Source organism: Marmota flaviventris, chromosome 4 (assembly GCF_047511675.1).
Source record: "Marmota flaviventris isolate mMarFla1 chromosome 4, mMarFla1.hap1, whole genome shotgun sequence".
NCBI classification, from domain to species: Eukaryota; Metazoa; Chordata; class Mammalia; order Rodentia; family Sciuridae; genus Marmota; species Marmota flaviventris.
The window spans coordinates 99,751,521-99,774,711 of record NC_092501.1 but is presented as its reverse complement, the minus strand read 5'-3'; the positions used below and the strand labels follow the sequence as shown (position 1 = coordinate 99,774,711).

Below are 23,191 nucleotides of genomic sequence, written 5' to 3'. Positions count from 1 at the left end.
GTTGCCTATGCCAAAATCTACAAAATGTATCTTAAAGAGTTTGAAGTAAAAGAAAAGGGGTAAGGATTTATGATCAGTTTGTCAGCAGAGGCGAAGTTTGTGCAGAGGAGAGGATCCATTTATTTACTGGGATCCCCACTTACCACATGCTAGAAGAACAGAGGTCAGAGGGATGATCATTGAGCTTCTCTTCCCTGAGAAGATCTCTATGGCCTTCAACATTGGACACTCAGCAGCTATGCACTGCTCAGCACCACTGAAGTTCTGTGCTAATCCCTAGGGATTAGAGGTAAGGAGGAAGTGGCTGTCACTTCAGCACTGCAAGAGATGAGACCTACATCCAGAAGTAAAGTAGAAACTCCTTCTATATGGAAATGGTAGCTGCCTGGCGGTATTTATTTTATTCTCTGCTGAGCCAGTTGTTTAGGCCAGAGACACAGGCAGGAAAGCACTGACACTTTGTTTAATTAGAAAATTGGGCAAATAAGAAAGAAAAGTAGAACTCCCAATGCCTGTTGAGGGAAGTTGGGGCTGCTCTTCAGTCTGAGGTATGGAGTGACATGATTAGAGTTGCATGCTTTGGCAGGTTTAACTGGCATGAAAATGTAATGGATTAGAGGAGGGGAGGTATTGCTAAGTAGGTCTATGATCTAAGGAGAATGGTGTCATACAGTGCCGAGTGGACTAATTACACTGGAACTGTTCATGTAGGTGAGTATTTGTCCGGGGTCCCAGAGCTGCCATGCAGATCATTCACAGTTACAGTATAATTGAGGCATGCTGTGCTTGTCTGGTAAAATTTTTCTCCCACAGATACAAACAGCCTTCCTTAAGTTGCTATTATGGATGCGAATACCAGAGTGTGATTTTAAATATGAATCTCATGTGTGCAGGTGAACGCTTCCATTCCGTTCTTGTTCTGTGTCTAGGTCAGTCAGTGGGAAGCGAGTGTGCTCCTACTGTAATAACATTCTGGGCAAAGGAGCTGCCATGATCATCGAGTCCCTGGGTCTTTGTTATCATTTACATTGTTTTAAGGTGAGACTGAGATAAATAGCCTGCAGGCCTGCAAAGCTTTGCTTGGAGAGCGCATGGCTTCTTTGAGCCGCTGGGTGTGGATGTGCCACTAACAAGCTAGGTGCTATATTTGTCCGTCTGTGCTTTGTTGGAATCAAAGATTGCTTGCTATTACTTAGTTCTCAAATTTTGAATCTAGTCATAAGTGAATCTGGAAACACTATGCATTTCCTATCTCTAATCTCTGAGAATTCTATAAATAAAATTTACAGTGCATAAATGTTTAACATGCTATCATAGGCATACTTAAAATATAATTTACCAATGTTATTGAAGACATAGGGACCTGAAATTATGACAGGGTCTAAAAGCTTACCTTGGAATAGGGAGAACACAAAGGAAAACCATTGCAAATATTTAAAAAATTGCACAGCCTGCTTATACCTGACAGGTTTTTGTACACAAAAAGTGCTAAGGCTGTGACTGTTTAGCATTGTCTGTCTCTAGAGACAGACAATCTATTTGATTCTTAGACTTACTTTGGGCCAGAAGAAAGGCCCCCTGTTGATCCTGGATTCCTACAGACCATTGTTGGTTGAAATGTGTCCATAGCTGGCTTGCACTGTTCCTAGGCAGAACAAAATGACTCAAAATAATTAGTGTTTGAGCCTTGAAGAGAAGAGCCTGTGGAAACATTTGCCAAGCTAGTGTGGCAGGAATACTGGAGGTGGCTTCCCCCAGAATGGAGTGCCAAAACCCGAACTCCATTCACTTCAGCCAGTTCTTTTATGTGGTGATGTACCCTCCATTCCCTGGGGGGCTATGAAGACTAAATCTCCTTAAGCCAATTAGCAGATTATTTCTACTTTATTTGGGGCTCTATTTAAAATGGTCATCTTGGCTCTTAAAATTGACTTTATGAATTTTTTAATGTCCTATCTGGAAGAATTGATTTTAATCTACTAATCATTTCTTGCCCCCCCTCACTTTGCTTTTTCTTTGTTTGAAATGTATTCAAGAGCTTAGAAGCTGCATTTTGCTTCTTTTTTTTTTCTTTACTTTTTTTTTCTGGGTGCGCCCCAAGCTTCCTTGAGCTAATTGTACATGGGTTGTTTTTTCTTTTTCCTTTCTCTCTCTCTCTCTCTTTTTTTTTTGGCTCCCAGTGTGTGTCCTGTGAGTGTGACCTCGGAGGTTCTTCCTCAGGAGCCGAAGTCAGAATCAGAAACCACCAGCTGTACTGCAACGACTGCTATCTCAGATTCAAATGTAAGAGAGCAAATCAGAGAGAAAATTTCTTGTCTTTTAAGGAGACCGCGGGTTCCCATGCATTTCCCTGAAACTGTAGCCATGTCCCCTTCAGCTTCACTGCCATAGGGATCTAGATTTTAGGGATCTTAGTCTATCCCCTTCGAAGAGGGTGTGTAGTATATGGTTCACTGCTTGGGGTCCAGCCACAAGGGTGGGTTATAGGGTAGTGGAACTGGAGAGGAACTTGTACCCAAAAGTCCAGACCCTGCATCTCTTGTTATCTGCATAGGGTCTGAATAACTCAAGGGGACAGTTAAACCAAAACAGACAAAGTGACTGAGGGTTGATCTCTCCCCAATGGCTTGTTTTTATTGTTTAACAATGAGCTTTGTTATGTGGTTTAGAATATGACCAAATTTGCAAGTGATCATTTAGAGTACTGGAGAATATCAGCTTATTCTCCATGTTACTGTCTAATCAGATATCATTACACATAACATTTAAAAGAGCCTTAATTCTTATCTGACTATATAGTGTTTAGGTGTCATTTTTTGCAAGATGCATTTTCCAAAACTTCAGATGCTAGTTGTGTCTAAGCATTTGTGTGTTATAAAATATAGGGTAGCATATTTGGGTTGTGTGTTGTTTATAGCTACAGCAAGACAAACATTAGTGCTGTGTATATTTTGAACCTTGATGCTGGTAACATGTTTCTTCCTTACTGTGAAGTGGTGTCACAAGTGGTATCAGCAAAACCATTTGCTTTTGAACTCTGAGGTATTTATATGACCCCTTATGTGAAGAGTGCTTTGGAAATAGTTTAAGCCCTATCAACTCTCTCTTATCTGTTGGTGGCTTCTGAGCCTTCTTTCCCCAGCTGTTCAGTCAGTCCTCCCTGGACACTGACGCTGAGGTTGGAGAGTGGCAAGGCTGGGCATGGCTGGGGAGTGTGTGTATGTGTGTGCCCTTTTCTTTCTTTGCTCCAAAGCCAAATATAATTGATTTTTAGAATCATTATTATAAAATTGCCCATGCCTTTTTTTTTTTCTCCTTCAATGCAAATAATAGAGAGTTGAGTGTAATTTCTTTCTATGTCAGCAGTTCATTTTTATTCCATTTTTACAACTAAGGAATTCTGGAGCCCAGAGGCTGCGATTTGCCCAGCTTTATCCTAAAACTGAGTGACAGGTTACTCTCTCTACCTCACTGGGCCACTGTTTGAGTGATGACTGCTATGTAGCCCATGAAGCGATATTCACTCGTTTCTGAATCTAAGCACTTTTCTCTCTTCTCTCCTTACCTGATCAGCTGGACGGCCAACTGCCATGTGATGTAAGTCTCCATATGAAAGCACTGTTGCAGATAGAAGAAGAGGTGCTTGCTGCTGATGTAGATCTATAAATATGTGTCTGATGTCTTTTTTGCTCAAAAAAAGAATAACTCTTCTCCTTCTTCTTTTTGCTTTATTAGATTATGTAGGACCATTATAGTCTTGGTAGACCCTATATTTTTGTTTGTTTATTTATAAGAAGGTAATTTTGTGTGGAAAAAGTGCAGTATTTACTTTTTTGAAGACAGCATCATAAAAGCACAAGGGAAAAAATAAGAACTTAAAAATATTTTTGAGGCTGATGATGATCAAGTTTTGACTATTTAGTGGTGTTTTGAAGAGGGTATTTTATTGTTTTTTTTAAAAAAGTTCTTAAAACATTATTTGAAATAGTTAATATAAATATATAATTGTACTTGCTCTGTTTATTGTATACTAAGTTAATGTGGAAACACATGAAAATTTTCATTTAAATCCATCCCTAAATTTGCTTTCTGTATCCTTTTTTTCCACCTATGTAATATGATTGAAAGAAATTTTTAGCTTATGTAACATTTTATTTTGCTTGATGAGGAGAGCTCAGTTTTCTTCACCAGAACTGTTGCTAAGCAATTCAGTAGAAAGCTGCTTATTTTCACTAATGAAAAATAACCATGGTTTGTATCCTAGAAGTTTTCTTCAGAACCTAATGAGCCTTTCTGTTCAGCTGCATTTGTAAATAAACTTGCTGATGCATTTAAGGAGTGGTCCTCTTTCTTGTGTGTATGTGTCTCCCTTTCAGTCCTTTAGATCATATTTTGGTATATGGTCTTTCTTGACACTTTTATTTAGCAGCTTTACAAAGATATAATGCACATATAATAATCTACACATATTTTAAGTGTACAATTTGACAAATTTTGATAGTGCGTAAGCCTGTGAAACTATCACCCATAGTCTCAATGGTTTTACTGAAACATTTTAATGAGGAATGTTTTAGTCAGCTTTTTCATCACTGTGACCAAAAAACCTGACAAGGACAACTAGAGCAGGAATTTTTATTTTGGTTCAGTTTCTGAAGTTTAGACCGTGGTCAGCCAACTCCATAGCTCTGGGTCTGAGGTGATACAGGGCTTCATGGCAGAAGGGTGTGTTGGAATAAAGCAGCTCAGGACACAACAACCAGAAAGCAGAGAGCTCTGCTCATCAGGGACAAAGTATAAACCCCAAAGGCACACCTCCAGTGACTTATCTCCTCTAACCACACTCTACCTGCCTACAGTTGCCACTCAATTAGTCCACATCAGTGGATTAATCCACTGATTACATTGCAACTCTCATAATCATTTCACCTCTGAACATTCTTGCATTGTTTTAAACATGAACTTTTGGGGCACACCTCATATCTAAACCATGTCAAGGAACTTGATTTTTTGATAAAAGTTATATTTTTTAATACAGTAAATTTTTCTGGTAAGAGATACTACGTAGGTGATGAATTATTGGTTCATTTTAATAAAATCTTCACTTTTGTTGCCCCAGTAAATTTAGAAAATCTGCAGAGCAAAAAATATACTCTGTTTTAGTAATTTGGAGTTGGAATGCAAGAATATAAAACTTAAGCAAAAATATAAACAACTTGCTTGAATTCTTTAGAGTAATATAAGCAGAGTGGGTAATTCCAGGAAATGAGAACTGTGTTGGAATGTGCTTAAAATATGTAATTAAATATGTAATTAAGAAGTGGTAATGGGGGAGAAAATTAAAAATTTAGTTTCAGATTTTATTTTGTTAAGCACTTATTTGTTATTTCTGATTACTGAAGTAGTTATATTTATTGAAGAAAATTTGCCAAATGGTCTACAGTATAAAGAATGTATACTCTCAGTCCCAAACTCCAAAGAAAAGAGCAGTATTTAAAGTCAGTCTGCATATAGATACTTATAATGCCTTCTTAGTTAAACTGGATTGTGAACAATTTTCATGTTCTTAAAATCATTTCTGTTTTAGTTGTTCTTTTTGGTGCTGAGGATTGAACTCAGGGCCGTGAGCATGTTAGAAAAGCACTCTACAACCAAGCTGCACCCCCAGCTCTCTCTCTATTTTGAATAGTTGCAAAAGAGCTCCATTGTTTGGCTCTACTAATATGTAGTTGATAATTTCACTATTATATACATTTTAGTTCCCAATATTTAAAAAACTTTGTATATATAATTATAGTACATAATGTAAATCTATTTCTAATATAAATCCTATATGACCATGATCATATCTATTTATTATTTTCATAGACTTGTGATTATGTGATTTAAGGCTCCCCTGACTCATATTGCCAAAATGGTTTCCAGTAAAGTGTTACCAGCTCCGACCCTCATGAGCAGTGTTTGGGCTTGTCCATCTCATGACTTATTTATGAAGATGAATTTCTACTGCCTTGTGCTCTGCCTATCATATTAGCCCTCAGTATGCACTAGTTAAATAACCACTGTTTCCTGTTTCAGTTTCTGCCTTTTTTGCTCTTCACTGCCTCCAGTGCATGCTTTAATTCTTGCATCATGATTTTAGTGTTATTCAGTGTCTTTTCTGACCATTATTCCTTTTCATCTAAGCCTTTTTTAAAAAAAAATTTTTAGTTGTCAATGTATTTATTTATTGACAATAAAATTATTATCAATGTCAATAATTTTAATTATTTATATGTGGTGCTGAGAATTGAACCCAGTGCCTCATGCATGCTAGGCAAGTGCTTTACAACTAAGCCATAACCTCAGCCTTTTCATCTAAGCCTTTTGTGTTTTCTTTTTATTCTGGAAATAGAAAATGTAGATTTGTTTTTTCTTCTCTGTTGTTGTGACTTTTCTCCTCATTTCTCACACTATCTTGGTTTACGATACAAGTTTTGTTAGTACAAATTGTTAAGTATGGTTTCTGAGATTTTATTTTAGGATACTGGTTCTTCAATATCTTTGTATTATTAAGGCATAAACCCATTGGTATTTATTTGTCATATCATTGAAGAATAAGGGAAGATTCAATCATTCAATAAATTTTTATTCAAACTTTGTGTCAGGCATTGCTTTGGGTACTGTGACTAAATACAGCAGTGATTAAATTCTGACTGGGTTTCTATTTCTCTTTGAGGGAGATGATAAACCAATATGTGAAAATAGGATATACAGGTGGTGAAATGAATAATGGAGAACAAATAGCCAGAGTAAGAAGGATCCAGGTATGGATCGTGTGGATGGGCAGAGGACAGCCTCTTAGACAGTAGAGACAAAGGAATGAGTGGCCAAACCATGCACATCCTTGAAGGAAAAGCATCCCAGACCTGGGGCACTGCAAGTACCAAAGTCTTAAGGCTGGAGTTTAGGTGGTGTGTTCATGAAACAGCCTTGTGGTTGGAGTGGAATTAGTAAGGAGGTTTATAGATGTGGGGAGGGAAGCCCAGACAGCAAGCCATTGCAGGACCTTGACTTTTATTGTGAATAGTATCAGAAGACATTGGAAGGGTTTGAGTGAATGCCGCAGTCTGGTTGGGCACAATTCAGGAGCCACTTGTCAAAAGAAACGAACTTTATTTTTAGAACACACACCGCACCACACAGCTCTTCAGGAATCCCCTCAGAGCCCAACTGCCACCACTGGCTTCCCACAAGCCTCTCCACCTCCCCCACTCCTCCTGCTCTTGAGGCCAATTGGCTGGGTCTCGTGGGCTGAGCCAAAAAAAAGTCCCCCAATGAGTAGCTCTGTGGCCTGAAAGGGTGGGGAAACAGCCCAATGAGCATCACCGCAGAGGAGCCAATCAATTGGCAGCTAGAAGTTTGCTGGGGCTGCTGTGAGCCAATCATCAGCTGGCAGCTGGAAGTTTGCTGGCAGCTGGAAGTTTGCTGGGGCCCCTTCCGCTGTGGCTCTCAACAGTGAAAGAGAGAAATGAACTGACTTATGCATTAAAAGGACTACAGACTACTGTGTGAACCAGAGCTTGCAAAAGGATAAAGGTAAAAGCAGGGAGACCAGTTCAAAGAATACTGGAATTATCCAGGCAAAAGTCGATGTTTTCATCAACAGGGTAAAAACAGGGGAGATGGGGTAGAAGATTATGTGGGGTGTGTGTATGTGTGTAGAGTGTCTGTATATTGACATTAAGCTGACAGAATTTAATGATGGATTAGATATAGCATCAGAGAAAAAAGAAAAGCAAAAATTACTCAAATGTTGGCTTTAAGGAGCCAGAAAAATGAAGTGGTCATTTTCTGAAGTGGAGGAGATTGTGGGTGGAGTACATTTTGAGTAGTGAGGCAGGAGGCCTACTAAATATCTATATGGCTGGCTATGCAAGTGTGGAGTTCAAGGGAGAAGACTAGACTTGAAATAGAAATGTAGAATCAGTGGTGAGTAAATTGAATTTTCAAGCTGAGAGTCAGGAGGACATCACCAGGATTCTGACTGTAACTAGAGTGGAGAAGATGTTCAAGGACTGAGTCCTGAGATTCTTCAGCATTATGAATCAGACTTGTAAAAACGTGTCCACTCAGCCAGGAAAAGAGCCAAGACTCTGGTGCCATGGAAGCCAAGTCAAGAGTGTAGTTCAAGAACAGATAATCCTGTTATAACAAATGTTTCTCAGAGACTCAGTAAAATGAGGAAGAAAATTGACAACCAGGAATCTCCGATGGGCTTTTTCCCTTGTCCTGCATGTATTGGTGTTGGTGGACTGCTCTTCTCAGAAAGTCCATGTGAGCCCCTTCCCATATACAATACCTAGCCCATTTTCTAGCATCTGGCAGCTTTTAACTCAAGGACCCTGCTATTTTTGCCTATTTCCCCAGTGATTTGAACCTGAAAGAGAACATGGAAAGTCATTTCTCACCCACTTTCTATCTGTACCCACCTTCATACTAGCAACTGGAATTGCACTTCCTGATGTGTTATATTTCATCTCAACATACATGGAGTCCTACCCTTCTCTGTGGCTTTGTGGAAGGGAAGATATTGAGGTTGGAGCTACCCTGACTGCTTCAGGATTCAGAGCCAGCCAACTGTGTGGCATTTCTGCTCTGATGTGTTCTGATACTCAAATTTCTGGTCTCTTAGCAAAGATATAGGCTGTTGTCATGCTGCTACATTTCACGCTACAAATAAGCTTTGGCCCTTAAATGATGGTTCACAATTCATGCAAGTAAGAATAGTATTAAAAAAGCTAAATTAAAAAGATAAAGTATTAATCTTTGGTTAACAACCATCTCTGGGGCAAGAAAACAACTTCTAGATTCTTCTTAGAAAACATGTATGTTGTATGATGAATACAAGGCAAACCTTACACTCATGAAGGAGAGGCACATATCCAAAAGATTCTAGAGACCTGAACTATGAGAGAAATACTTTGTTTAGGAATCCAGGAGTCAATTACACTAAGGGAGTAGAAGTGACTTCACAATTGATGACATTTGAACACATCTTTAAAGGCAGATGACAGCTTAACAGAGCATATGGGATGATTTCCACATCCCAGTGGTTCTCCCTACTCCATGTTCCCATCAAAACCTTCCATAGTTTGGCCTGTTTTGTGGAAATATGAGCAGGGGACTAGATACACTCTGTCAGATAATGTGTCTGGGAAGTGGCAGTTATCTGACCCAGTACCAAAGAGAATTAGTATCCTAGTTCAAGGTTCTACAACACAGCATCAGGCACAACAATTTATTACCTATTGTATAGGGGCTGGGGTTGTGACTCAGCTTGCCTAGCATGTGCAAGGTCCTGGGTTCGATCCTCCACATCACATAAAAAAATAATTAAAATAAAGGTATTGTGTCCAACTACACCTAAAAAATATTTTTTAAAAAGAACTAGGAGAAGAATTTGATAGTTTCAGCACAAGGAAATGATAAATGTTTTAAGGCCATGGGAATCCTAATAACCCTGACTTGATCATTATACATCAGATACATGTACCAAGTTATAACACGTACCCAGTAAATATGTATAATTATCATGTCTAGTCTGCTTCAGGTCTGGCTGGCCAGTCCTGGGGGTTTCCCTAAATGTAGCCAACTGGTCTGGGGGTGAGATGGAGGCAAAAATGTCTTTCATTTTTTGAGTTCACATAAGGTACAGGAAGTTGTAGAAAGAGTCTAAAGAACTGGATCAGGCCAAACTCACACCTACTTGTAGAACTGTCTTCCAAAGAAACGTGTCCATTCCTGCTCCCTCCCAGCCTGTTCAGTGGACAATGGCCACAATGCCACCCACGTCTTTCCCTGTAGACTAGTGCTGTTTGTAGTGCCTGCTGCTCTGGCTCTGGCTGCAACACCCTCCTACCCCATGACCAAGCATCCATCTTCATCAGCGACAGACCCACCGGCTTTGGCTGCAGGTTTTCCAAAGGAAGGGTCTGTGGAGTTCCCAACAATAGCACAAACACCCACATGGCAGCAGTACCTCTGAGCAAGTAGCCTTCTAGATGCCACAGGTCCATAGCAGGAATGGCATGCAGTCCTCTGGAGAAAGCCTCGTCCTCCCAAGGCACCTGCATCCGTGGCCCTTCGTAGTGCTGTAAGCCCTTTCTTTTTTTTTTTTTTAATTTTTATTGTTGGTTGTTCAAAACATTACATAGTTCTTGATATATCATATTTCACACTTTGATTCAAGTGGGTTATGAACTCCCATTTTTACCCCGTATACAGATTGCAGAATCACATCAGTTACACATCCATTGAATTACATATTGCCATACTAGTGTCTGTTGTATTCTGCTGCCTTTCCTATCCTCTACTATCCCCCCTCCCCTCCCCTCCCCTCCCTTCTTCTCTCTCTACCCCCTCTACTGTCATTCATTTCTCCCCCTTGTATTATTTTTCCCTTTCCCCTCATTTCCTCTTGTATGTAATTTTGTATAACCCTGAGGGTCTCCTTCCATTTCCATGCAATTTCCCTTCTCTCTCCCGTTCCCTCCCACCTCTCATCCCTGTTTAATGTTAATCTTCTTCTCATGCTCTTCGTCCCTACTCTGTTCTTAGTTACTCTCCTTATATCAAAGAAGACATTTGGCATTTGTTTTTTAGGGATTGGCTAGCTTCACTTAGCATAATCTGCTCTAATGCCATCCATTTCCCTGCAAATTCTATGATTTTGTCATTTTTTAATGCAGAGTAATATTCCATTGTGTATAAATGCCACATTTTTTTTTTTTATCCATTCGTCTATTGAAGGGCATCTAGGTTGGTTCCACAGTCTTGCTATTGTGAATTGTGCTGCTGTGAACATCGATGTAGCAGTGTCCCTGTAGCATGCTCTTTTTAGGTCTTTAGGGAATAGACCGAGAAGGGGAATAGCTGGGTCAAATGGTGGTTCCATTCCCAGCTTTCCAAGAAATCTCCATACTGCTTTCCAAATTGGCTGCACCAATTTGCAGTCCCACCAGCAATGTACAAGTGTACCCTTTTCGCCACATCCTCGCCAGCACTTGTTGTTGTTTGACTTCATAATGGCTGCCAATCTTACTGGAGTGAGATGGTATCTTAGGGTGGTTTTGATTTGCATTTCTCTGACTGCTAGAGGTGGTGAGCATTTTTTCATGTACTTGTTGATTGACTGTATGTCCTCCTCTGAGAAGTGTCTGTTCAGGTCCTTGGCCCATTTGTTGATTGGGTTGTTTGTTCTCTTATTGTCTAATTTTTTGAGTTCTTTGTATACTCTGGATATTAGGGCTCTATCTGAAGTGTGAGGAGTAAAGATTTGTTCCCAGGGTGTAGGCTCCCTACTTACCTCTCTTATTGTTTCTTTTGCTGAGAAAAAACTTTTTAGTTTGAGTAAGTCCCATTTGTTGATTCTAGTTATTAACTCTTGTGCTATGGGTGTCCTATTGAGGAATTTGGAGCCCGACCCCACAATATGTAGATCGGAGCCAACTTTTTCTTCTATCAGACGCCGTGTCTCTGATTTGATATCAAGCTCCTTGATCCATTTTGAGTTAACTTTTGTGCATGGCGAGAGAAAGGGATTCAGTTTCATTTTGTTGCATATGGATTTCCAGTTTTCCCAGCACCATTTCTTGAAGATGCTATCCTTCCTCCATTGCATGCTTTTAGCCCCTTTATCAAATATAAGATAGTTGTAGTTTTGTGGATTGGTTTCTGTGTCCTCTATTCTGTACCATTGGTCCACCCGCCTGTTTTGGTACCAGTACCATGCTGTTTTTGTTACTATTGCTCTGTAGTATAGTTTGAAGTCTGGTATCGCTATACCGCCTGATTCACACTTCCTGCTTAGCATTGTTTTTGCTATTCTGGGTCTTTTATTTTTCCATATGAATTTCATGATTGCTTTCTCTATTTCTACAAGAAATGCCGTTGGGATTTTGATTGGCATTGCATTAAACCTATAGAGAACTTTTGGTAATATCGCCATTTTGATGATGTTAGTTCTGCCTATCCATGAACAGGGTATATTTTTCCATCTTCTAAGATCTTCTTCTATTTCTCTCTTTAGGGTTCTGTAGTTTTCATTGTATAAGTCTTTCACCTCTTTTGTTAGGTTGATTCCCAAGTATTTTATTTTTTTTGAGGATATTGTGAATGGAGTGGTTGTCCTCATTTCCATTTCAGAGGATTTGTTGCTGATATACAGGAATGCCTTTGATTTATGCGTGTTGATTTTATATCCTACCACTTTGCTGAATTCATTTATTAGCTCTAATAGTTTCTTTGTAGACCCTTTTGGGTCTGCTAGGTATAGAATCATGTCACTGCAAATAGTGATAATTTAAGTTCTTCTTTTCCTATTTTTATGCCTTTAATTTCTTTCGTCTAATTGCTCTGGCCAGTGTTTAGAGAACTATGTTGAACAGAAGTGGTGAGAGAGGGCATCCCTGTCTTGTTCCAGATTTTAGAGGGAATGCCTTCAATTTTTCTCCATTCAGAATGATGCTAGCCTGAGGCTTAGCATAGATTGCTTTTACAATATTGAGGTATGTTCCTGTTATCCCTAGTTTTTCTAGAGTTTTGAACATAAATGGATGTGTAAGCCCTTTCTTGTTCTGTCCTTGGCTGATTCTTTTTTAATAGAAGTTTAATTTTTTTGTGCACCTAAGCTGACCATGTGAATGGACAAATCTAATAGCTGGAAGAGCTATACTCATTTTTACAGATTGTCTCCTGATGGTTGTCTCCCAATGGTCTGGCTTAAAACAAATCAAATGGCCATGATTTGCTGGCTGACCTACTGACCTTGACTACCACATTGAAACTAGTTTGGGAGAAACCAGCTTTTACTGTTTTTGAAAAATTACATCTTCACCCTGTCAATTTAACAAAGAATGACTGTGCCAATAAAAGGTTTCTCCTTTTAAAAAAATTATCATGTGTTAATTTTAAAAAACACTCTGCAAAACATTGCCCTAAAGTTCTACAAACACTGCATTAAAATTTCCAGAATCACTTTCCACTGAAGGGTATGTCTGGCAGTTCTCTTTGCAGATGATGAGCTGTAGTCGCTGAGACTGCTTTATTCCTTTCAGATCATTTTTCACTCTATAGTTATTATATATTTTTATATTCATTTAATAATTATTTGAGTCTACCAGAGCAGTGCAAACTACATGGGAGCAGGGGATTCTCTGTCTTCTAAGGCTGTATCACTAGTACCCAGAACAATGCCACAGTGGGTGCTTGAATGATAAATAATGAACAAATGGGAAAATATGTCTGACTCAGAGTGACGTGACTGCAACAAGGAGTAGATAAATGAGAGATTGAGACTCACCCATGTGATGAGACCCAAAGAAAAATGAAAGAATAACTCTTTGAGACCTGAAGACTGGGTAGCATGGATACTATTTTTTGTTGAGAGAATAGATGAGTTCTGTTTTGTATAGAACATACCTTAAGGTTGACATTTAATAGAAGTGTCTACAGATAGCTAGAAATAAGGGTTTGAGTTTAGACAGCAGGAAGAAGTGATAATTCATCAATGTGTGTTGTATTTGCAGAATTAAATTATCATGCAGATAAAGAAATTTATTTCTTCACCTAAGAAGAAGTCAAAGTTGATTCTTCCAGTGGTTCAATAAGGTTATCAGAAAACTTTTTCATCTCAGGCTGTTTGGCCATCTACAATGCTGGCCTGATCCTAGGACTAATTGCTTCCACGGTAGTAAAATGTGATAGGCTTTGTGCTGCTTTATTCTTGCATACTGGAAAAGAGACTGACTTCTTATTGCTCCCCAGTGTGTAGGAGGACTTCCCAGAAGACATTAGCAAAATATGTCTCTTCTCATTGGTCAAACTTGTTATTTGCCCATTTTGAACCCAGGGTAATTGTGTTTCCATAGCAATCAGGGCCTCCTCCCGTAAAGATCAAATTGCAATCATATTATTGCTAATGAACAAGGTTATGATGGAATGAGTACTGGGGAGTCAAGTTAATTCTCAAGTAACTATCACATATTTGTATGATGTAAAACCTATCTTGTTTTCAGTAAGTTCCTTCAGAACCAATGTAGAAAGAATAGGAGGGGATAGAGATATTTTGGTTCATGGTACCCAAGGATCATGTGTGGCCATGGTTATGTGATTGAAAACTTTATGTGTTCCAGAAAATATAAAAGATCAGCTTATGGTAATGGTGAAGTGGAAACTGGGAAACCTGAGAGTTTGTGAATACTTAGTAAAAAGTGTGAGAAATATCACATACTTTTTCAGACTTATGAAAAATCTCATGGAAGCAAATCATAGATTGAATATTTATGCTTTCACAGTTAATTTGAAATACATAACTTTAGTATTGTTTAACATATTTAGGTGACCTGGTAAGTCTCTTATTCTGTTTGACAACTCTGTGAAGCTCTTTGATACTTACACTATAAAGATCCTTAAAGTACTTTGTGCATAGTTAAGCGTTTTTCATAACACTAATTCTGCCAAAGATTATGAGAACTACTTGCTATTAAAATTGGACAGGAGGCTGGGGCTCAGCAGTAGCACAATTGCCTGGCATGTGTGACGCACTGGATTCAATTCTTAGCACCACATATAAATAAATATAATAAAGGTCTATCAACAACTAAAAAATATATTTAAAAAATAGGAGAAGAAATAAGACACAGAAAGTTCAATATAAGAGAGATCTATAGGGATCAATAAAATGATGCAGCATTATTTTCTATTAACTTGGTTTTTAACTTGCATATTTTTGTGTGCTACTTGCTATTTTTCTAAGGTAAAGTATTTTATTAGATCTACAATGAATTCAGTGTTTCCCACCTGCATGTGAGGTGAATTTCCCCCTTGCTGTTTCCGGCCAAACAGAATGTTCCTCTTACATTTGCCAGGAGCTCATTCTCTTTCAACCTGTTGCATAGCATCAGGGAAACATCCTTCAAAGATGGCCTGAGGAATTCCCAGTTCAAGGCCTTCAGTGATGCATGCTCTTGAAGCCGCTCCTACCTCCTAGTCAGGCCAGCTGACTCGGATCTCTGAGCTGTTAAATGTTAAATGCTGCATCTGCCACTGTTCAGTTCAGGTGTGGGATGAGGTTTAGAGTGTTCAGGATTCCTTTATTCCACATCTGTTTTAGTTCTTGTTTCAGGGATATAGCTCACAGTTGAAGAAACCAGATGAAAAAGGGCAGGAGAGGGAAGACAAGAGAGTGCCCCTGTCCCATGGAGCTCAACTCACCAGTGTGTGTGTTGAGTACTTTCTATGAGTGAGGGTTGTTAGGTATGTGACACCATGTATGGTATTTTCACATCAGCTATGAAAATTAACATTTTTTTCTATGATTGAACTTAATTGGGAACTCCATTCCTTCTGAAAACAGGACACTTGATCTTGTTTTGTCTATTCTCTACAAATTATTCAGATTAAATCCAGTCAAAAGGAGGGATTTTCCCCTCTTCTTGCCCATGAGTGGCTTCTATGCCCTGGCTATGTTTACATAGTGACAGTGACAGGGCCCTGTCCTGGGCCTATGGAGGCTTAGCTCTTGCTGGTTTCTGTGCTGGTGTTTACTGTAACACCTGGTGTCCTATCTGGCCTTCCCACTTAGTGATTTATAATGCGTCTGGTCCATGGCCAGAAGGTCTGAGAGCACAACTTAGCTAGTGTTCAGCTTCAGCATCCATCCCTGTGTCACCAGCCTGAGACTCCTTTGAGTCAACAGCCCTGCTCTGCCAGCAAAAGGCCATCTCTACCCCCTGGATCCTTATCATATCTGCAAAGTCCTTCGCTATATAAAGTAGTATATTTACAAGTTCCAGAGATTAGGAGGAAAGCATCTTTGGAGAATATTTTTCAGCATAGCACATTCACTTTGATATTTATCAGCTACAACCATGAATTAATAACCTCCCCTCATGGCTTTATTTCTTTAAAGGGAATATGTTAGTATGATTCCAACTATAAATACTAATATGTCTCAAGTCATCTTTGTAAATGTGTGTTCTTCTGTAAAAGATGTAATAAAATAGTACTCATATTCTCAGTAGACTCAACTCTCACGAGGGCAGCTGGTGTTTGAATGACCCCCACAATGCCTGTTTTGCCAGTACGGAACTAATTTGTTGTGTTAGTGCTATCCAAATTGAAGTACAATATAATCTGATGTGTTTGTAGGAAGAACATAGTAAAGCACTGATTTATATGCACTTTTATGTTTGGAAATAAAAATTTAAGCTTTCCTAACATCTCCTAGTAGGGTTGACCTACATACGCCTGACTTTATGACTCTGTTTGTCACATGTAGCATAGAGAAGATGAGGTATCTTGAGGCCTGGAGGGGAATTAATTCCAGCTGTGGAGGGTTGGTGGCAGTGCCCTCTCTGGGTTATTTGCTTTTGGCACTTTGTGATGTCTTGCATTTAACTTATGCATCATGTTGCATGCGACATTTTAAACTAAGCATGATGTATACGAAGAAAAATGCCCACTATTTTTTCAGTGGTGCTTATGCTTAGTCAAGTGAGATTGAATCCTATCATAATAGGTTATAATACACTAAATATGATAAATGTTTAGAAGCCTCTTCTGAGATTTTCTTATATAATAGAAGATGATTAGGCAAATAACTTTGCTCTTCCTGTTGAGGTTTAAATGACTGAAACTATATACTGAAAATAACATGGAGATTCCTTTGTCAGCAAACATTACTGGGAGAGGCACAGAAAATATTACGGAAATAAAGAAGAAACAAGTATAAGAACAAATAATTCAGTGTGGGAGGTTTGTTCCATAGTCCAGGTGTCTTCATCATATCTGAATTTATGGTATTTGCAAAATTCTGTTTCAATAATGAATACAAAAAACTTCTTTATGAGCCATCAGAAGAAAAACCATTCTGGAAGACCAGATACTCATTAGTAAATTACTTCTTTATTAAAAAAAATATGATAAAATGGAAAGCTTCCCAATGACAGAATAGCTTTTTTGGAATAAAAAGATTCCAGATTAAAGTTTCACAGAGCCTCATATTATTATAACAATACTATTTTTATTCCATTTATTGCAAGTTTTGGCCTCAATTTCATTCCTGAATGTGGTTAATTTTATAAAAACAAGATCTTTACTAGAGTAAACTAACACTGTAATGAGATAGGGAGTGACCATGAAAGTCGTCTTCTTTTTTTGCCACATAAATGTTTGATGGCTTTGTTTTCATTATTTTGTTTGGCAGTAGTTGAAGATGTTATTCATTTTTTTTTCTTTTGCAAAAATACACTGTCCAAATTTGTTGCTTTTCTCCTGATAAGTTGGTTCTCTGTTGTTTTCCTAGTAGATATCTAAAATACAGATATAGAAACTTAATCATATTCTTGTAAGAAAAGATAATTTAAAACTGAATAAAGTACTCCTTTTTGAAAGAAATGTGTCAAATAACATTTTGAAAAATAATGTTTAAAAAGTGCATCATTGTCTTTTCTGCCAAAAAAAAAAATAACCTTAGTTTCACACAAAAATGTCATTCAAAACCATTATGTTTTTTTTGTTTTGTTTTGTTTTCATCAAGGAAGGCCTTGAACTAAAAAACAAATGAGAAGAAGATTAACATTAAACAGGGATGAGAGGTGGGAGGGAAAGGAAGAGAGAAGGGAAATTGCATGGAAATGGAAGGAGACCCTCAGGGTTATACAAAAGTACATACAAGAGGAAGTGAGGGGAAAGGGAAAAATAATACAAGGGGGACAAATGAATGTCAGTAGAGGGGGCAGAGAGAGAAGAGGGGAGGGGAGGGGGGATAGTAGAGGATAGGAAAGGCAGCAGAACACAACAGACACTAGTATGGCAATATGTAATTCAATGGATGTGTAACTGATGTGATTCTGCAATCTGTATATGGGGTAAAAATGGGAGCTCATAACCCACTTGAATCAAAGGGTGAAATATGATATATCAAGAAATATGTAATGTTTTGAACAACCAACAATAAAAAATTAAAAAAAAACATTATGTTAAAAAATATTTTCAAATGACATTTCTAGCAGGGCTTGAAAAATTTTATTAATACACACTTAAAAGGAAGAGTCAGTGAATGAGTGTGGTAGAATAGAAATGTATTGGATCAATTTTAACAAAACCTTTGCTTAATGTGCAGTTGGTACTGAGCAATGAGATCCACGGTTAGTAAACTAGTAAACCAGCCAAGGACCAACTTCCACCAGTATCTGCACCCTTTTGTGACAGCCATACAAACTAAGGATGCCCATAACGCTGGTTCACAAACACTCTTCCATTGTTTAAAAAATAATTTCTTTTTTAATTTTCAATTTTTTAATTTGTTTTAATTGGTTATGCATGAAAAAGATGCATTTATGCACTTTGATATACATAGAGGGGATATAATTTCTCATTTTTCTGAGTGTACATGTTGCAGAATCATATTGGTCATGCATATATATATATATATATATATATATATATATATATACACACACACACACACACACACACATACACATAAAGTAATAATGTCTGTTTTATTCTACCATCCTTCCTATCCCCACATCCCTTCCCCTACCCTCCCTTCCCTCACTTCATAAAAAAAGACTATTCAATCATATTGATCAATAAATAAATACTTAATAAATACTGCTTTCTATATTTCCCTTTTAGTCTTTTAAGCATATTTAATAGATTATATTACATTATAGTACTTATACAAGATTAATACAAATATGCATATTGATCCCCCCCCATCTCCAACTGAGGTGCATCATTAAAGTGGGACTTCCAGTTCTGCCAACAGAGTCAAAAAAAATGAAGTGAATGGATAAAAGTGTCTCAGACACAGGATCTTAGGCTTTTTAATTCCATGATAACGTTTCTCCATCTTACATCTTTGTAACATATGGGTATTTTTATGACTGTGTGAAGGGAATTGCATTAAAACGTTTGCATCTGCTGGAGGATCCACCTGGTGTAAAATTTAAAACTCTCCGATCACCGATTTCCAAGTGAAAAACTTGACAATCACGTAAAAGTCTCCCCATAGTTTTCTTTTACCCACAACAAGCTTTATTTGTCTCCAAGGCTTTGAGGGTTCCATCCACATTTTCTGATTATTTTGCATGCCTTCCTGTTGATTAGCATTTAGAATAAGAGGCAAGATGGTGTGGGGCTTGGTTACTTCCTCCATGTGTAATCTCCACAGACTTTCCCTCTTGGTGCCTCATTTTTCTTATGTGTAAAACCAAAGCAAATGAGGACTACTGGTACATGTCTCTCGTGACCTTCTCATGATCAACACCTGAGGGAATTCAGGTACATCTCTTAGGAATAAATGATTAGCAAATAAAACAATGCATGCTAACTCAGCTGAATGGTGAACACTGAGTTTGGGTAGAAAGAATAAATAAGCTGTTTTCTAAAAATGTGACTTCAGTTTTTGAGATGAAATAGGATTGACAAAATATTTAGAAAATCACCAATAAATAGCACTACATGCCCCAGCTTCCCTTAAGTCTGTACTTTTTGGCGAGGGTTCCTTTGCAGTTTCTTTTATGTGTTCCGAACACTAGATGGCAGTGTTAGCCCAGATGGAGGAAAATCGGCGGGCTCTCCCTGGCCCCCTTCCTCTTGCCTGTTTTTTTTTTTTTTTTTTTTTAAACTTTTTACTCAGCTTCTGCATCGCCCATCAGTCCAATATTATCAGTCTGGAGACACGCTGGCGCCGAATCCAGCACGACACTGGCTGAAGAATAACAGGACATTTAAATGATGATTGCCTCGAAAGGAGCGAATCTGGCCTGTTGCCACGTGGAGAAGCTGCCTTCCTTCTCTGAGGCGCTCACACCGAACAGTAGGGTGCTCCTTCTGTGCGGGAGTGGACCGAGGCATGCTTTGGCTCACTAAGCAGTGGCCCCGAGCATCTGTGATTTCCTCAAAGCGAGCTGCCAGCTTTGATAGAAGCCGTTATGTTTCAGAAATCTCAATATTACCCCTGCTAATGAGCCCACCACCCTTTGCGGGTGGCATTTTGCTGCAGTCATTTCTTTCTGGCACTCTCAGTGGGAAAGGCAAGAATTTGCCAGGACACACTGTTCTTGACTTTTAAAAACTGCCAGTTTTTAAAATAAAATTTTATTTTATTTTATTTTTGTAGCCTGGAGCTTCTCTGCGAAAGATAAGAGTAGATCTCTGGAATTAATTCTGGTTGAAATGAAAAAATCCAAAATACAGTAGATTCAGTGGGCCTTTGCATAGAATCCACGGGACTACTTGATTCCAGAGAGTTCCCAGCAGGCCCTTCGTTAGACCCCTTTTCCATGGGTAGTACATTCCAAAAACCCCAGTGGATATCTGAAACCACGAATAGTAACCTATATGTAAGGACTATGAAACCCTGATAGCTGATTTGATTACCAAGGTGGCTACCAAGTGACTAACAGGCAGGTAGCATATACAGTGTGGATATGCTGAACAAAAGGATGATTCACATCATGGTGGGATGGAGTGGAACACCATGAGATTTCACTATGAACAACTTAAAAGTTGTAGTTAATGTATTTCTCAGATTTTCCATTTAGTATTTTTGAACCATTGTTGATTATGGGTAACTGAAACTACCAAAAATAGAAAAGGAGGGACTACTATAAAATCACACACATTTTTGTTTATTCTGAAGTAGCCCCCAAAGACCCTTACCATAATTAGACTTCTCCAGAGACCCTCACCATAATTAAGCTTCTTGTCAATAAGATTTTACAAAGAATGTCAGCAGGAATTTTGCAGAGAGTTCTCATTGTGGCTTATAACTTCCTCTTTCTTGTAAAAGCTAAGTCTACACAATGCAGATGAACAGAGGAAGCTGCTCCTCCTATAGAGTATAGATCATAGCGAGGAAAACCCACACTTTATGTCAGTAAGTACTGTGAAGTGAAATGTATAAAGGCACAGAGTGGAGGGGGACAGAGAGACTGTATTCCAGACAGGAATTTCTTGGAAGGACTCTTGGGTTTTGGTGATGTCAGAGCAGACACTTGCATGAAGTGAAGGAGTGACCTGTGACCATTTCTGGGGAAGAATGTACTAGATGGAGGCAAGAGGATGCGCATGCTCTGGGGACATGGGGCTTAAGACACAGACAACCAGGGGCAGATGCAGATTGAAAGAGGCTGGAGCTTATGAAATTTGTCACCCTCTTTAATAAAGAATATAAACTTACAGACAAAAGTGAATATTTAAAATCAAGAAATCCCCCAAATTACATATTTTAAAATGCTGACGAATCATGCAAGAATGAAAGCCCAAGAAAGACATTTTTATTCATTAATTGCCTGACACGTCCATAAAATGTTTTTTTTCCTACAGATTTGGCTACATATTCCTTGATGGTTTCTTGATGGTGTAATACATTTTCAAACGTAGTAATGTCTTCTTTATCATGGTTGAACAAAATATTGACAGTTTATGCATTTCTTATAGATCCACATTTTTGGTTATGCCACAATAATTTCTAAGAATCTGGGAGTTGGAAAACCTCCACTGAAATTTCTTCATTTATGAGCTGAAAGATTTGAAAGAATTTTCCACTGACTAGCTTCTGATTTTGTTTCCTTCAAGCCTTATTTTTTAAAATTTTCCCCTACTGCCAAAGATTTCTAAAGCCGGATGCCACATTTATCTCCCCTCATGTTTTCGCTTGGTGATGTTGCAGGGTGGGGCAGTGTGGAGGAGGACAGGCATTTCCTGAAGCCATTCCTGTTCCAACACAGCTAACAACACACAGAAGTCACTGCAAAGCCACAGGACTCTATCTCACATAAGCAGCATATCCTTAAGTCAACTTTTCCTTAGCCAGGTCCCCAAAATATTCATGGCCACTCCACTGCTTTCTGACAGGAAGGGAGATATTATAGAGGGAAAGCAGGTATGGAAAGAGATAGAGGTCTCAGCTGACTGTGATTAGAATATCTTTCTTTTGCCTATTATTGCCTCTTATGGCTGGGTGTGGTGGTGCACACCTGTAATCCCAGCAACTTGAGAGGCTGAGGCAGGAGGATTGTAAATTGAGGCCAGCCTGGGCAATTTAGCAAGACCTTGTCTCCAGAACAAAAATAAAAAAAAGAGCTCGGAATACATCTCGGTGATACAAGCACCCCCGGGTTCAATCTTTTTCATACTAGGGGGAAAAAATCTTATGACTGGGTGGAATTGCTATCTAAGAAAGAGGCCTGAAGCTTAAGCTTCATTAACTCCATGGTCATTCACCTGTGCCAGAATGGGAAGCTATTCTTGTCCTAATGTGAGGTCATTGAGGGAAAAGCAATCCAAGAGCATAGGATTTGTTTGAAGTATTAACCCAGGTTTCAAACATTCCCAATGTGCCATGGCAGACAGATTTCTCATCTTATTCAGTTGTGCTTCACCGGTGGTGGCCATGGAATCATGGTATAAACACCATGGCTCCAGGTGGTGATTTTCCTGGAAGGCAGTGATGGTGGATGTAGGGTAGGTGGGATGGGGTAATTTCACTGGTAAGTTAGTCATTGTTAGGTAGTTAGTCAGCCATGAATGGGTGAGCAGGGAAAGGACAATGAAGGGACTGAAAGACACAGGGAGACTTATCTGACAGACAAGAACCTGGAAGACTGGGTCTTGGAATGTCAAAACCTCCCCAGCCATAATTACAAACCCTACCAGGTGACTGGACCCTCCCTTACCACTGAAATTGCCAACCCACAGCCAGCCTGGCAAGCACAATAGCAAGACCCTCACAAAGAAACCTTGCTGAGGGCTATTCAAAGGGTAATAAACCAAATAAGGGTGCAGGAAATTGAGGCAAACCCAGAGGGACTCAATATCCTAAAAACCTCCAACTCCCTGAGCACCATACTGTTCTCTCTTTGATGCATCCAGTTCCCATGCTGTCAGTCAAAAGGGGACCTGGGCAGGACTCTGGAAATTTCCATGGGAGGGCAGGAGACTGTGCCATCTTTCTCCTCTCTGGGAAGACCAGTCTCTCCCTTTTCCTGTCCTTTCTAATAAACTCATGTCTGTTACTCCAAGTGACATGTCTGAAATCTTTCTGGCATGAATGCAAGAATCATGGCGAAGAGGGGACCTCCTTGGCTCCTCAGCTCTGCAGCAGACCAATGCCCTGTAATAGTAGTCATTTTAATAT

At 38.9% G+C, this 23,191-nt stretch overlaps 1 protein-coding gene across 2 annotated transcripts in view; it reads left to right on the top strand.

The window, feature by feature from the left end:
- Positions 1-4,335, top strand: part of Lmo7 (LIM domain 7) — a 214,120-nt gene extending 209,785 nt beyond the window's left edge. For both annotated transcript variants that reach the window (XM_071611447.1, XM_027938081.3), the window contains 3 exons: positions 930-1,038; positions 2,181-2,283; positions 3,574-4,335. In XM_071611447.1, the coding sequence (XP_071467548.1) occupies positions 930-1,038; positions 2,181-2,283; positions 3,574-3,596 (235 nt within the window). In that variant the 3' untranslated portion in view covers positions 3,597-4,335. The remainder of the gene's footprint in view (positions 1-929; positions 1,039-2,180; positions 2,284-3,573) is intronic.
- The last annotated feature ends 18,856 nt before the right edge of the window (positions 4,336-23,191 follow it).